Here is a 16181-nt window from a genome sequence, read left to right on the forward strand (position 1 = left end):
ACTTCACAAATAATCATTTCTAAAAGTACCACAATGAATACATTCCTAAAATAATTGTTTTTCAGGGAGAGTAGCCTATAAACAATAAAATGTGTGCTACAAAAAACTAATTCATGCAAGTTGTTCATTACTTTCAAGCTGTAAGTAAATCTAAATATACATAAGGAGCTACTACAGCTATACAGTTTCAAAATACAATGGTAGATCCATGTCAAAATTATATTTTAAGTTATAGCAAATGTTTTCTTCCTTCCTTAGGTTATTTTTTTGGTTCACATAAAAATATTTTCCCAACGAATTCTACTGTTGGAACTATTCAGGCCTTACCCAAAATATTTCTCTCTTCATTTTCTACCAATCTCAAACAGTAAAGAACAAAAGCATTCTGCGGCCTGGAAGTTGGCACCAACATAAGAACATTTTTAATACTTACTGTCCTTTCCCACTTTTGGTGGGGAAGGGGTAACCCTTAAACATCCATCCAGAACTATTTCTTTTATTAATGTAGTTTGCTACTCTCTGAACCCTCAGCTGTACCACTGCTGTACTTAATTATCACCTTCAGCAAACACAAACTATCACTGATTTTTAATATAAATTTCTAAGCAGTAAACAGATCCTTATAAAATTCAAATCCCGACAACTAAGCAAATGGTATAATATCACCCTATACTGTAACCAAACTTTATCTCCAATGGGTAAACCCATTTTACTTACATATGGATTTTGAATTAAACCCAGAAAGCATATCATCTCTTGAGCTCTGAAAGCAGTGTTTAACCATTACTTTTCCAACTCATAGTCTCTTCTGATAAACATAAATATCTCCTGCTTACATTTAATATTGTTACCCAAATATAAACTATTATAATACTGAACATTTTTTTTTTCCCAAATCACACAGCATTCCCAGATTCTGATACCTGCCCTGGTTGAGAGCTGCTGTATTTAAGACGAAGATTTAACAACTACCAAAAATAGCATATTTCTAGATGCTTTCAAAGAACTGTAACTCTACATAGTGAAAAATATAAATGGGAGATAATATAAAATGAATCAACTTACACATATAACATGTTCGTATCCAAGTCAATGCAAACAACATCTTGTGGTGGGTCATGAAGATCAAAATACCTTGAGTCAACTCCAACTATAAATGGTAAAGGTGCACTAAGCACTGCAGCCAGTGAAAGAGGACAAAGGGGAATATATGGGCATTGCCACTGAAATGGAAAGATCATCTGGGGAAAAAGTTTTAAAAAATTAACCAAATTTTAAATTTGCAATAAAAAATATATAAGTAACTTAGTATTACTGAAAAGGGACCACTGAAAAGCAGTTAAGTCTGTTTTGTTTACCTAAAACTTCATTCCAAAACTAAATGACTATAAAATACTACTAAGCAATACTAAGAACAAATGTAATTAAAATTTTCAAGCCATGACGATGATCATAAGCACAATAAAAATACTAACAGCTTTTTGCATGTTAATTCTTCTAGTATCTATACAAAGCACACAGTCCAATTTTATGGAAAGAATCAAAATAAGATAAAATGGCCCCAAATATCATAAAACAAACTTATTATCTTTAACTCTTACACATTTCATTCACCTATTAATTCTCAAAATTACCTCAGATCAAAATCCAACTAAAAGCATCCAGGATTTAAAAAAAAAAAACTAATTATTTTCCAGGGAATGCTAATAGATAATTAAAGAGCTCAACAAAAAAAAATTCATGGCCGGGCGCGGTGGCTCACGCCTGTAATCCCAGCACTTTGGGAGGCCAAGGCGGGTGGATCACAAGGTCAGGAGATCGAGACCATCCTGGCTAACAAGGTGAAACCCCGTCTCTACTAAAAAAAAAAAAAAAAAGTACAAAAAATTAGCCAGACGTGGTGGTGGGCCCCTATAGTCCCAGCTACTCGGGAGGCTGAGGCAGGAGAATGGCGTGAACCTGGGAGGTGGAGCTTGCAGTGAGCAGAGACTGCGCCACTGCACTCCAGCCTGGGTGACAGAGTGAGACTCGGTCTCAAAAAAAAAAAAAATTCATAACTCTTCAAATAAACATCAGTGATGTTTGACATCTTAAAAATACTGTCAATTGGCTGGGCACGGTGGCTCACATCTATAATCCCAGCACTTTCGGAGGCTGAGGTGAGTGGATCACTTGTGGTCAGAAGTTTGAGACCAGCCTGGCCAAGATGTACAAACCATGTTTCTACTAAAACACAAAAATTAGCTGAGTGTGGTGGCGCATGTCTGTAATCCCAGCTACTCGGGAGGCTGGGGCAGGAGAATCGCTTGAACCCGGGAGGCAGAGGTTGCAGTGAGCCGAGTTTGCACCACTGCACTCCAGCCTGGGCAACAGAGCAAGACTCTGTCTCAAAAAAAAAAAAAAAATCAATATAAAATATTCCTCTATCTAGACATGATAAGACAGAAAAAGAAAAAAGAGAAAAAAACATTCCTCAAGAATCTTTACCCATTTTCCTTTACAAAGCTTTACTTCAATTGCATCATTTGTGGTTTTTTTTTTTTTAAAAAAAGACAGGTTTTGATATTTTTTTAAAAAGACTATAAAACATGTTAAGGCCAAATGCAGTGATTCTCAACACTTTGGGAGGCTGAGGCAGGAGGACTGCTTGAGGCCAGTAGTTCAAGGCCAGCCTGGACAACAGAGTGAGACCCTCATCTCCATAAAAAAATTAAATAAATGAATAAATTTTACAAAAAAAATTTAATAATTAGCTAGTATTAAAATTTTACTGATGATAATGTTTTTCTTCTACCATAAAAATCCCTGTTATCTTTTAAGGTCTAGTTCAATTATCACCCTTATCTGTCATCACTCACCCCCAAAGAAATGCCTATAACGCTTACTACCCCTGCCAGCTATTACAGAGGGTTATTCAGGATTGGAATTTTGTCTTCAAACATTTATTTACTTAATATTTGGGCACTTGCTATGTACCAATCACTGTTCTACATAATGAGAGCTTAACAATAAATGAAAGAGGTCACTCTCCTCATGAGGTTTATAGTTTAGGATAAAAGTCAGCAACTTTTTCTGTAAAAGACAGTAAATATTTTAGGCCTTGTGAACCATATTGTCTCTGTCACAACCATTTAACTCTGCTGTCATGCATGAAAGCAGTCATAGGCAATATATGAATAAATGGCCTGTGTTCCAATAAAACTTTATAGAAACAAGTGGCAGGCAGGATTTGGCAGGCAGGATTCGGCCACCATTTGCAAACACCTTGTCTAGCAGGAAGAGAGAAAATAAATGAAAAACATAAGGAATAAAATATTATACTACAGGTTGAGCATCCCTAACCTGAAAATCCAAAATCCAAAGTGCTGCAAAATCCAACACTTTTTGAGCACCAACATGACACAGAAAAGAAATTGCTCACAGAAGCATTTAGGACTTCAGATTTTTAGATTAGGGATGTTCAACCAGCGTGTATTCTGCAAACATGCCAAAATCCAAAAAAGTCCTAAATCCAAAGCCCTTCTTTCCAAGCATTTTAGATAAGGGATATTCAACCTATATGTCAGAAAGTAATAAGTGCTATGAAAAAAAAAAAAGGAAAAGTAAAGTCAAGTAAAGGACATTAGAGTTCAGAGCAGGAGAGAAGAAAAGCAGGTTGTATTAGGACAAACAGAACAGGACTCATTAATAAAGTGACAACAGAGCTGAAACCTGAAGAAGGTGAGAGATTTAGCCAAGGGGATATATAAGAGAAGAGTGCTTTAATGAGAAGGAACAGCTAGGGCAGAGGCCTTAAGGTATGGGGAATGCCTAATGCTCCCGGGATGGTAAGGCCAGAATGCTGGAGAAGAGTGAGCAAGAGGAAGAGTAGTGGAAAATAAGATCAGATTGCTGAAGGGCAGAGCTACTCACAAAGGACCCTGCAAGGACTTCAGATTTCTTTGAGTGACAATTATCTTCTATTCAACAAAAGGTATGTTACACCTGCAACTATCACTCACAAAGGACCCTACAAGGACTTCAGATTTCTTTGAGTGACAATTATCTTCTATTCAACAAAAGGTATGTTACATCTGCAACTATCACTCACAAAGGACCCTGCAAGGCCTTCAGATTTCCTTGAGTGACAATTATCTCCTTTTCAACAAAAGGTATGTTACACCTCCAACTATCTAAGAAACCTTAGAAAAAAAGCTATATGCTAGCAAAATATGATATCCTTCTCTTCACCTTTGCCTTTTGCAACACTATAGGGTCACTTTTTATAAAGCACTTGTACATTTTATCAATCTTTGCTATGGGTCTCCCTTAATTCTTTGATATTCTTTGATATTTAAATCATTCTCCTTTTGATGCATTTGTTTTGTAACCATTCTTTTCAACGTTCTCTTCTTCAAATGGTAACTGGCATAACTACCAAATCATGACTTATAAATAATTTTGCATGCAATTCAGACAGCTCTCCAACATCAGCTGCATAAACCTCATATACTCTGGCATTTTTCATATGATTACCAATTCCATGTAGCACTTTTTTCAGCTGTTCTTGCACCATACTACTGAAATCCATCAAGACTTGGCCACCACGATTCTGACAAAGGGGCTTGAATAAACACTGTTTTAGTAAGGAATATTTTGGTGGGAACTTATTTTTTTTTGAGACGGAGTCTTGCTGTGTCACCAGGCTGGAGTGCAGTGGCGCAATCTCAGCTCATAGCAACCTCCGCCTCCTGGGTTTAGGCGATTTTCCTGCCTCAGCCTCCCGAGTAGCTGGGACTACAGGCGTGCACCACCACGCCCAGCTAATTTTTGTATTTTTAGTAGAAATGGAGTTTCACCATGTTGGCCAGGATGGTCTCGATCTCTTGACCTCGTGATCTGCCTGCCTTGGCCTCCCAAAGTGCTGGGATTACAGGTGTGTGCCACACTGTACCTGGCCTGGGTGGGAACTTTCTAGAACTGGTCAGTTCATTAACAAATATTTTCATATTCTAACAACTTTTGCTTTCACACACAACTGTGATGACTTGGAAAAGTAATACTTAATGAGGATCCTCCTGGAAGCTTTCTCATATGGTTACTATTGTTTTCAGTCCTAACAGCACTTCTTCAACCAGATTAAGATCTTGGAGACATACCCCATTTGTTGTTTTAACAAGTATTTACTGAGGGCCTACTCTGTGCTAGGCAACTGTAACAAGTGCTGAAAATACAGGAGTAAACAAGAGATTAGGTCCTTACTCCCAGGAGACTTACATTCTTAAAATGGGGAAGGGAAGAGAAGAGAGTCAGCTATTTTAAATTAAACAACTAATGGGTGATAGGGTTGGAGAAGTGGACCATCTGAAGTTCTATACAATGGCCTATAAAGCCCTATACAATCAGACTTCATTCTTCACTCTTTTTTTTTTTTTGAGACGGAGTTTCACTCTAGTTGCCCAGGCTGGAGTGCAATGGTGTGATCTCAGCTCACCATAACCTCCGCCTCCTGGGTTCAAGCAATTCTCCTGCCTCAGCCTCCTGAGTAGCTGGGATTATAGGCATGTGCCACCACACCCGGCTAACTTTGTGTTTTTAGTAGAGCAGGGTTTCTCCATATTGGTCAGGCTGGTCTCGAACTCCTGACCTCAGGTGATCCGCCTACCTCGGCCTCCCAAATTGCTGGGATTACAGGTGTGAGCCACCACGCCTGTCAATCAGACTTCATTCTAAGTGCAATGGGAAGCCAAAGGGTTTTAAGCAGGGAACAACTTTAATTTCTTAACAATTTAACAATTTAATTTTATTTACGCTTTACACAAGAGCTAAGCCTCTGTATATTATCCTACTTCACAATCACTTAGAATTTCCTGTATATTACTGATTCACAATTATTAAAAGTTAAAATAGGGAGAAATTAACCATGTAATCATTTGCATAATTTTAGAACAGCTGAAATTGGCCAGAGCCTCTCAATACAACCAGCTTCATTCTCAGGTTTTATTATATAATCATATAGTTTTTACTCTGGGAAGAACTCAAAAATATGAAAAATTGGAAATTGACGTTTTTCCTAAAATAGAAATCACCTTTGTTTTCTTTATATTTCCTACTTCTCTTTGCCAGCAGATTATATTCAACTTTTACTGGGCTGGAAATTTTTCAAAGTTCCTTTTTTTAAATTTGTTGTTGTTTACAAAGTTGCTGTTTTTGAAGAAAATTTCCCTTTGGAGTAAAAATTATGTCAGTAATTTTGTACTAAAAGGAAAATTCTATACTTACAGCTACAACAGCTTCAGCTACCCCAGTCAAGACAGCTGGCCTAAGAGAATGCAGCAGAATTTTACTCTCAAGTAAAACAAAGAGCAGCAGTGTTGCACAATTCTCAGGACCCAGATTCATTAGCAAGGTGCTAAAGTTGGCTCCACTAGGAATAAAAAAGAGAAAAGTAGATCATTGTGAACTATTTTACTGAAATATGTTAAGATTTGCTTATAAAAGTATCAACAGATTGAGAGTCTAGTGTTAATTTCTAGTCTTTACTTATTTATCAATGAAAAGTAGCAAATTTAATAAGATAGATAAGGGGGTGATTTAAACTCATCCTCTGGTAATAAAAGGCATTTATCAAGAAAGATTTTCCTGAACAGCCATTTGAGTTGAGCTCAGAAGAATGGAGACAAGGATGGGAGTGAAGGGGTGACAGACAATATATGCAAGGGCCCTGGGGCAAGAAAAAGCTGTTGTCATAGCCAAGAAATTGAAATAAATCTATTGTGACTAAAGCATAGTAAGGGAAAGGGTGAAAACAGCAACAGATTAGGCTGAAATGGAAATATACTATTATATTTGCGTTTTCAAAAGGACACACTGGCTACAGGGTGGGTAAAGAACTAAAGGAAGATAAGTAAAAAGGTACCAATTAAGAGGCTAATAGTGAAATAGTCTGGTAAGACATCAAGGAAGCCTACTATGATGCAGATGAAAAGAAGTAAAAGGATTTGAGACATTTAAAAGGTTAAAATCAGCTCACCTTAAACCTTTAGTTATGAACTGGATATGGGAAGGGGAGATGAGAAGAAAAGGGAAGTATCCTCTACATCCAATCTTGCAACTCTCTTAATTGTTCCCATTTATAAAATAGCCCCACCATCCACCCAGTTACCAAAGTCAGAAACATTAAGGCTATTTTTGCCTAGTTTTAACTAATAAAGTTAATTGTAAAATAACAATCACTAATATATTAATAATATACTAATCACTAAAATATTTTAAAGCATTCTGCTCCAACTGAATAAATATATCATTTTAAATACCAGTAATTACCTTAGTGGTAAAGGTGTAGAAACTGGCTGTGATAATATTAATGCATCATGGACTGACAGCTTAAAAAAAAAAAAAAGATAAATTAACCAAAGATAAATTAACCAAACCAAGAGATAAGTTTCAAAACTACTTTTGAAATCTATATATTTAGATCAAAGGTAATATTGAAAACATTAATAATTTAATATGCAAACACGCTTTTGGAAACAGGTACTAAAATATAAAATGATAGCTGTATTTACTCAGAAGTGTTACATTAGTTCTTTTTCATTAAATGGTTAATTTGACTGAATTTTGATTCACTTAATTGGTTAAAGTACAATTATTTAAAATGTATGGAATTACTGCTTCTGAAAAGCTTCAAATTCATTTACTCAACAGACTGTAGGCACTTGGCAGTTGCTTGGCACGTAAATACTTGTGGAACTGAAATAACATTCAAGATCAACAATATCTGACTTAATCCCACCATACATAATGTTAAGAATGTCTTAGAAAAACTTTTAAATGGCTTCCCTCTATAGATCAGTGCTACTGAAAGTATGTTAAGTATGTCAGTAAGTTAATTGTTATGGTCCAGAAAGATACAGTATATAAATGAAGAGCAAACCATTAAGCAACTTTTATGACAATCTGACCTCTCTCCTATATCCAAGCATGTGATCAGTAGAACTATTATTACAGAGAGGATATAGACCTGTTCATGTTGCATATGTCACAAGCTGTACACCTACCTACGTCTGCTACTTACTGAAAATAAAAAGAAACTGGTCCTTTAGCACAGTACTATTATAGACCTTGTTTAAATTAACCTCCTCCAACCATTGCTCATTTTATATTTAATATTTATTAGAGAATCTGATATTAAAAACATGCCCAAACATAATCTGGGTTTTATGTTATTAAAACTAGCTACATAAAGGCCATGCATGGGCCAAAAATGAAAATGTTATGAACCAAGGGTTATAATTATTCCAATTCAGTACACTCAAATCCAAAACCCAGTAAGAAAGGGTGTTCAGTAAGGCTACAAAGCACAGAAAATCCAAGGGCTTTACGAATGCATATTGCTCCACCTCAAACCCAAAGGTATACAGAATCTACTCTACAATGACTCAGGTGAGCATATGCAAAGTTCTCCCCAAATATACTCTCTTTTGATTACCTGGACAAGGATTCTCGGTCTTTGTGGTGAAGGAAAAGGGATGTTTTGCATAAAATGTGAAATGTGCCTAGAAAAAAATTTGAAATAAATATAATAATTACTTTTCTAAAATGCATCACAGGTTTTAACAAATCTTAAATATCACTATATATCATCCCAGATATGACATGGCCATTTATCTAAAATGTAGGCTAAGTAAGTAAATTTGCTCCATGTAAATGAATTTATCCATGCCCATTAAACTTCTGAAATACACAATGTATTTCCTGACTTAAAGTCTATTTATATCCCCTATCATTACCCAACAAATAAAAATAACATAAAAATAGTTTTCATGAAAGAAGTGAATTTTTATAGCCCTGGTTATCCGTGCCAGTACAGGGAGTAACTAACTGTGCTATAATGAATTTACACTAAAATTCAATTTAATCCCAGATTTACTCCTCTAACATTGGATGAACCACCTACCCATTCTATTTCTGCACCTATAAAAATTGCTTCTTAAGTTTCTCCAAAGTTTGGAGCTCTTAGGAGCCATAAAAACGCAACATATTACTTCAACTGAAAAAAATATTGATTATATACATTGATTTTATCACAAGCTATTCATAGAATCTTAATTTTTCAAAAGGTTGCTAACTTGACACTAATGTTACATTTTACTTCAATAAACTTTAAATTAATCTGACAGCTGAAAGTTAAACCCAGAACTATAAATCATTAAATTGCCATTTCAAGAGTACAAAATGAAAGTTGCAACCATATTTCAATATCAAATTATGATGAGTTTATGCACAGTACTTTACTCTTTTTAAAGTTGACTTTTGGACAGCATTATTTTTAAACCCTCACATAATTACCCCTACCTTATCCACTAAACTAGTATGTTTCACTGATATTCTTTCTGCTATAATGCAAAAGTTCTGAAATTGTAAGAAACATCTACGCTTACACATACTTCAATACATTACAGCTCTTGACACTTTTTAGTTTGTTAGCAGGATACATAAATTATAAACTATCATAAACAGAAGTCAATGCGCCACTAGAAATCAGAAAAGATGCTTTAAAAAAGAGTAGCTCAACATACATTTTTCTTTCTTAGGAAAGATTGCATGACAAAAAGAATTACAAATTAAAGAGAAAGCTCAAATAATTCTGTCAATGCTAAAACCAAAACTTCACTTTTAACATCAATTAACTCATTCTGACTAATTTCTACATCACTTTAGAGAGGTATTACGGTTAGAATTTGGAATGGCCACTTGCATTGGTGGGTGTGTGTGCAGCAGTAACTATTTGTCTCTTGGTTATTAGAGAATAAATAGGAAGAAGAACACTCACAATATAATTTATAAGAGTTACTTCTTCAGCTGAATTCTCAAAGGATTATTATTTGGCCAACCTTACCACTACTATCCAATTTTAAGCTCACAGTCAATGATTCAGGCGAAGAAGGGAGTAAGTAAAAAGTTGGTGGCTCATGCCTGTAATCCCAGCACTTTGGGAGGCTGAGGCAGGTGGATCATGAGGTCAGGAGTTCAAGACCAGCCTGGCCAAGATGGTGAAACCTTGTCTCTACAAAAATTAGCCAGGCGTGGTGGCAGGTGCCTGTAATCCCAGCTACTCGGGAGGCTGACACAGAGAACTGCAAGAACCCAGGAGGTGGAGGTTGCAGTGAACCAAGATCACACCACTGCACTCCAGCCTGGGTGACAGAGCAATACTCCATCTCAAAAAAAAAAAAAAAAAAAAAAAAGTTCAGTTAAATGCAGGCTTCCTTCCCTTCCAACTTTGCTGCTAAAAGTTACACAAACAAATGTATATATTTATATACCCAGTTTTCCACCAGCCATCTTTCTAATCATTATACATACTTTTCAATGGGAAGAGGATGTGGTCCAGACACAGAAAGTTTGTAGATAAACATAAGAAATTTCCTAAAAGCTTCAAAAAAAGGCCAGTGTGAGAGTAAACAAATGCATTTGTTTGTATTGATGGATTTGGAGACCATTTTTCTCTCCACAGGCGTCAACAAGCCCAGGTGCATAAGCTGTTTCTCTGATAGAAGTTCCCGAGAGTAAGGTTCATAAAACTGAATGGCAGCTCCATATACCTAAAGAGTAACAGAATTCTGTTATAAGATTTGAGTTTGTTTGAAAAAATTAACTTCTCTTTTTCTGTTATTACACAAGAAATATTTGCTTGGAGTACACTTATACAGATAAATTATGAAAAAAAAAAAATCTCACCCAAATTTCTGTCCCAGAGATAACCAGATTTTGATATAAATCCCTCAAGATTTTTTCCACTGCAATTTTATACATTCAACTATGTATCTTATACAAAAATGGATGGTAACCTCTTACAACTTAAGCATTAGAGAATGAACTCTAATGATCTCACTCAACTTAGTTTTTTGTGGATTTTTCTTTTCTTTTTTTTTTTTTTTTTTTTTTGAGATGGAGTCTCACTCTGTCGCCCAGGCTGGAGTGCAGTAGCGCAATCTCAGCTCACTGCAACCTCCGCCTCCCAGGTTCAAGTGACTGCTTCAGCCTCCCGAGTAGCTGGCATTACAGGCGTGTGCCACCACACCTGGCTAATTTTTTTTTTCCTTTTTTTTTTGAGATGGAGTCTTGCTCTGTCACCCAGGCTGGAGTACAGTGGCACGATCTCGGCTCACTGCAAGCTCCACCTCCTGGGTTCACGCCATTCTCCTGACTCAGCCTCCCGAGTAGCTGGGACTATAGGCGCCCACCACCACACCTAGCTAATTTTTTGTATTTTTAGTAGAGACAGGGTTTCACCGTGTTAGCCAGGATGGTCTCGATCTCCTAACCTCATGATCCGCCCACCTCGGCCTTCCAAAGTGCTGGGATTACGGCGTGCGCCACTGCGCCCGGCCTAATTTTTTCTATTTTTAGTAGAGACGGGGTTTCACTGTGTTAGCCAGGATGGTCTTTATCTCCTGACCTGGTGATCCACCAGCCTTAGCCTCCCAAAGTGCTGGGATTATAGGCGTGAGCCACTGCACCCGGCCTGTGATTTTTTTTTAATTGGGGTGAAATACACATAACATTAAACGTACCACTTTAACCATTTTCAAGTGTACAATTCACTGGTATTAAGTACCTTCACAATGCAGTGCACCCAGTAGCACTATTCATTTCCAGAACTTTTTTCATTACCCCAAACAAAAGCTCTGTAACCCTTAAATGGTAACTTCCCATTCTCTTGCCCTCAATCCAAGTCCCTGGTAATCTCTATCGTACTTTCTGTCTCTATAAGGGTAGCTATTCTAGGTACCTCCTATAAGAGGAATCATACAAAATTTATGCTTTTGTGTCTGGCTTATTTCACTTAGAATAATGTTTTTAAGATTCACCTATATTGTAGCAAATATCTGAATTTCATTCCTTGTTAAGGAAGAAATCATAATTCCATCATATATATATATATATATACCATATTTTGTGTATCCATTCATACGTTGATGCACGTTTGGGTTGTTTCCACCTTCCGCCTATCGTGAACAACCCTGCTACAAACATTGGCGTACAAGTATCTGTTTGAGTCTCTGCTTTCAATTATTTTAGGTATATGCCTAGGCATGAAACTGCTCGATCATATGGTAATTCTAAGTTTAACTTTTGGAGGAGCTGCCAAACTGTTTTCCACAGCAGCAGCATTTGACTTTCTCATCAGCAATGTTGACAGGTTCAATTCCTCCACACCCTTGCCTCGTATGACACAAGATAAAGCTGACACTCCTCTGTCTTGAAACTCTTTATTCCTTTGCTGTCTTTAACAGTACAAATTTCTCTTTGTTTTCTGGCTACTTCTCTCTTTCCTATACTAGATCCAATTATGTCACCCGTCATTTAAATACTAGCATTCCCTAAGGTTCTAACTTCACACTTCTATTTGGAACATTTCATTCTCTCATGGTTTTAACTATAATCATTATACTAACAAAACACAAATCTTTATCTCTAGGTCTACCTGACCTCTCCCCTGAACCTCAGACTCCTATTTTCAAAATGACTACTCACTAATCTCCACCTGGATGTCATACAGGCATCTCAAACCAATATTTTCAAAAGTGAGCTCATCATCTAAACACTTCATCCAATATTCCTAATCTTACTCAGTCATGCTACACAATTCCCAAGGTAGAAACTTCGAAGTCATGTTCAATTCCACTTCCACTTACCATATATCAAAGCAACTACTGAAGCCCTAACTGGTCTCAAGTCAGAAGAGAAAGCATTTTAGTGAAAAATACACTGAAGAAACAGTCCTTCAGAGGTAATATCTCATCCTTCAAAAGTTCCCCATTACAGGTAAAATGCCACAGTCCGTGTAAGTGGCATGATGCTCTCAATTCCTCACAGTACCTGCTGTTGCTGTTCAACAATACAGAGCTACCAGGCATATAGACTAGTTCATAATTTTGTGCTTTTGTGTATTTTGTTTACCCTTGGTACTTCCTCTGATCTGCCCATTCCTTAAAACACTGCAAAGAAATTCTATCACTATACCCATCCCCTTCTCCCAGCAATCAATCCTTACCTCTGTGTTTTATAAATCTTGCCAACTGTTTAGTCATTATATATATCACAGGAACCCTTGCCTTTACACACACATTCCCAGATACAATTATTTCAAAGTGATCTCAAAGTTTTTAACCCATCCCCTTCTCCCAACAATCAATCCTTACTTCTGTAGTTTATAAATCTTGCCAACTGTTTTTTCATTATAACCCTTGCCTTTATACACACAATATTCCCAGATATAATTATTTCAAAGTGATCTCAAAGTTTTTAACAAGCAATGACAAATACATAAATTTTACACACCTCAATGCTTACATGTTGATATCCACTAAACAATGAATAAGCCAAGTAGATCACCTAGTACCCACACCTCAAATGAGACTTTATTGTTCTCTACTGCCAAAGCATATTAGGTAACTAATGTTTGAAGATCTTAAAATTTTCAGTTATATTTACTACTTTCAGCAGGAGAAATTGTAAATGATTATTAAGCTAACAAGTTAGCAGTGGGCAATCAAGTTAATATAATATTGACCTTCACTCAGTATTTTCTATGTTCCAGGCACTATGCTGGATACTTTACATATATTATCTTTATCACAGTAGTTATAAAGGTGTAGCCTGTACCTGTAGAATGAGGTCACAGATGTATTTTGTTTCATCTGCATGAGTCAGTTCAGATTATATATTTTTTCAATAAAATCACCTATTAAATTTCCTTAGAAAGTTTTCAATTTTTGCTGGGCGCATTGGCTGACACCTGTAATCCCAGCACTTTGGGAGGCTGAGGCAGGTGGATCACCTGAGGTCAGGAGTTCGAGACCAGCCTGGCCAACATGGTGAAACCCCATCTCAACTAAAAATACAAAAATTAGCTGGGCGTGGTGGCAGGTGCCTGTAATCCCAGCTACTTGGGGAGACAAGGCAGGAGAATCGCTTGAACCCGGGAGGCGGAGGTTGCAGTGAGCCCAGATTGTGCCATTGCACTCCAGCCTGGGGGATAAGAGTGAGGCTTCGTCTCAAAAAAAAAAAAAAAAGTTTTCAATTTTGAAATTTCTACTGCTATCAGCTTTTTATTCTGAATATTGTTTATTTTTGCCTTCTCTTCTTTATAAATCAGTTTATGTCATTATTACTGTTACATACAATATATGTTTTACATAAGACAATAAATGTCTTTTCTCTCTAGTTGTTTTGTCTCTGGTGTTCCATGATAGCACCATGATATAATAAGAGGCGGGATAGGCCAGGCATGGTGCCTCATACCTGTATAATCCAGGACTTTGGGAGGCTGAGGCAGGTGGATCACTTTAGGTCAGGAGTTTGAGACCAGCCTGACCAACAGGGTGAAATCCTGTCTCTACTAAAAAAAAAAAATACAAAATTAGCTGGGCGTGGTGACGCACACCTGTAATCCCACTGCTTAAGAGGCTGACGCAGGAGAATCACTTGAACCTGGTAGGTGGAGGTTGCAGTGAGCCGAGATCGCACTACTGCACTCCAGCCTGGGCAACAAGAGTGACATTCCGTCTCAAAAAAAAAAAAAGAGGTGGGATTATTTATTTATTTATTTATTTACCTATTTGTTTATTTTTCTCTGCTGCAGATTCAGAGTACATCTTTAACCTGAAGACTCAATTTTTTCATCAACCTTGGAAAACTCTCAACCATTAGCTCTTAGGATGTAGCCTTGTCCTTTTCTAGTCTCTCCTTCAGTAACTCATTAAATATCTATTAGACCTTCTAGTTCTTTCTGCTACATTTTAAAACTCCTTTTATGTTTTACATTTGTATGTACCACATTTAAGGTAACCTATCTTCCACTTCATTAATTATCCGTTCATGTATGTCTTATCTCTGCTATTTTTTTTTTTTTTTTTTTTAGAAAGAGTATCGCTCTGTAGCCCAGGCTGGAGTGCAATGGTGCAGTCTCAGCTCATTGCAACCTCTGTCTCCCGGGTTCAAGCAATTCTCATGCCTCACCCTCCCGAGTAGCCAGGATTACAGGCGTGTACCACCAAGCCTGGCTAATTTTTTGTATTTTCAGTAGAGATGGAGTTGTGCTATGTTGCCCAGGCTGGCCTTGAACTCCTGGCCTGAAGTGATCCACCTGTCTCAGCCTCCCAAAGTGCTGGAATTGCAGGCGTGAGCCACCGCACCTGGCCTTATCCCTGCTGTTTAACCCACTCACTGAATTTTTAATTTTAAGGACCATATTTTTCATTTCTAAACACTTGATTCTTTTCCCAATCTATTCATTTTTCAAAATATCCTGTTCCTTCCTTGATATTTTGAGCCCCTCCATTAGTTCTTAAGTCATCTCAATGATATTTTAATTTATAACATCCTTTATATTGTCATTCTGTCATTTCAATGTCTTGAGGGTCTAACCCTGCTTTTTAATTGTGTCTGTCGATTCTTTCTATGGTACCTATGTCCTTGATCTGTCATAATCATCTCATCTTGACACCTGGGTTTTGAAGGTGTCTATCCAGAGAGACTTTATCTTTGCTTCTGTAGAAGTTCCAGAGGTATCAATATCCTGATAGCAATTTTCATGTTGATTTCTCACCTTGGGGATGACAGTGTAAATTTAAACCAAAATGTATCATGTCCAAATAATCCTAACATTCAAATAAAACTTGTATTAACCTTTTTATGAAATAAAAACATGGACAAAATGTGTTTAATCAATGAGACAAAAACATACCTTTTTGGCTGAAGAACCTGTCAAGACAAAAGTTGAAAACACTGGAAGTGGATATTTGGTTTCAGGATCCCAGCACTCAATAGTAGCTCCCATAGGAAGGCAGAAAAGAGGTACATCTGATTCTGAGAGTGGAAATGACTCATAGTCCTCTTCTGGATATCTAAAAATTAAACCTTTTGAAGAATGAGACAACAATAAATTTTTTAAATAGTTACTTTTCCATAAATTGCATATGATAGGTATTAATGGAATATTTTAATGCCGAATTTCATGGCAATACTTGTGTGGTATTTTAAAATTGATTTCCCCCTTGCTATAACAGAAACTAAAATAAGTTTACCCCTGATATTTTACCCATGAATTTACAGTTCATTGCAACATTAAAAATGTATTAATATACTAGTTGAGATTCCATTCAACCAATCTTGATCACCAATCTTAATGT

The 16181-nt window shown here is 36.7% G+C and overlaps 1 protein-coding gene across 4 annotated transcripts in view; it reads right to left on the minus strand.

Moving 5' to 3' along the window:
* The window catches only part of DENND4C (DENN domain containing 4C), a 136660-nt gene that overhangs the window by 67692 nt on the left and 52787 nt on the right, over positions 1 to 16181 (minus strand). For 3 of the 4 annotated variants that reach the window (XM_003822602.7, XM_008976179.6, XM_034967220.2), the window contains 6 exons: positions 15737 to 15909; positions 10348 to 10586; positions 8471 to 8537; positions 7306 to 7364; positions 6262 to 6406; positions 1066 to 1241 (listed from right to left, as the gene is read on the minus strand). In XM_003822602.7, coding sequence (XP_003822650.3) covers positions 1066 to 1241; positions 6262 to 6406; positions 7306 to 7364; positions 8471 to 8537; positions 10348 to 10586; positions 15737 to 15909 — 859 coding nt within the window. Of the gene's footprint in view, positions 1 to 1065; positions 1242 to 6261; positions 6407 to 7305; positions 7365 to 8470; positions 8538 to 10347; positions 10587 to 15736; positions 15910 to 16181 lie in introns of those variants that run through there. The other variant, XM_008976180.4, reaches the window with a different exon arrangement.

Source organism: Pan paniscus, chromosome 11 (assembly GCF_029289425.2).
Source record: "Pan paniscus chromosome 11, NHGRI_mPanPan1-v2.0_pri, whole genome shotgun sequence".
Taxonomy (NCBI): domain Eukaryota; kingdom Metazoa; phylum Chordata; class Mammalia; order Primates; family Hominidae; genus Pan; species Pan paniscus.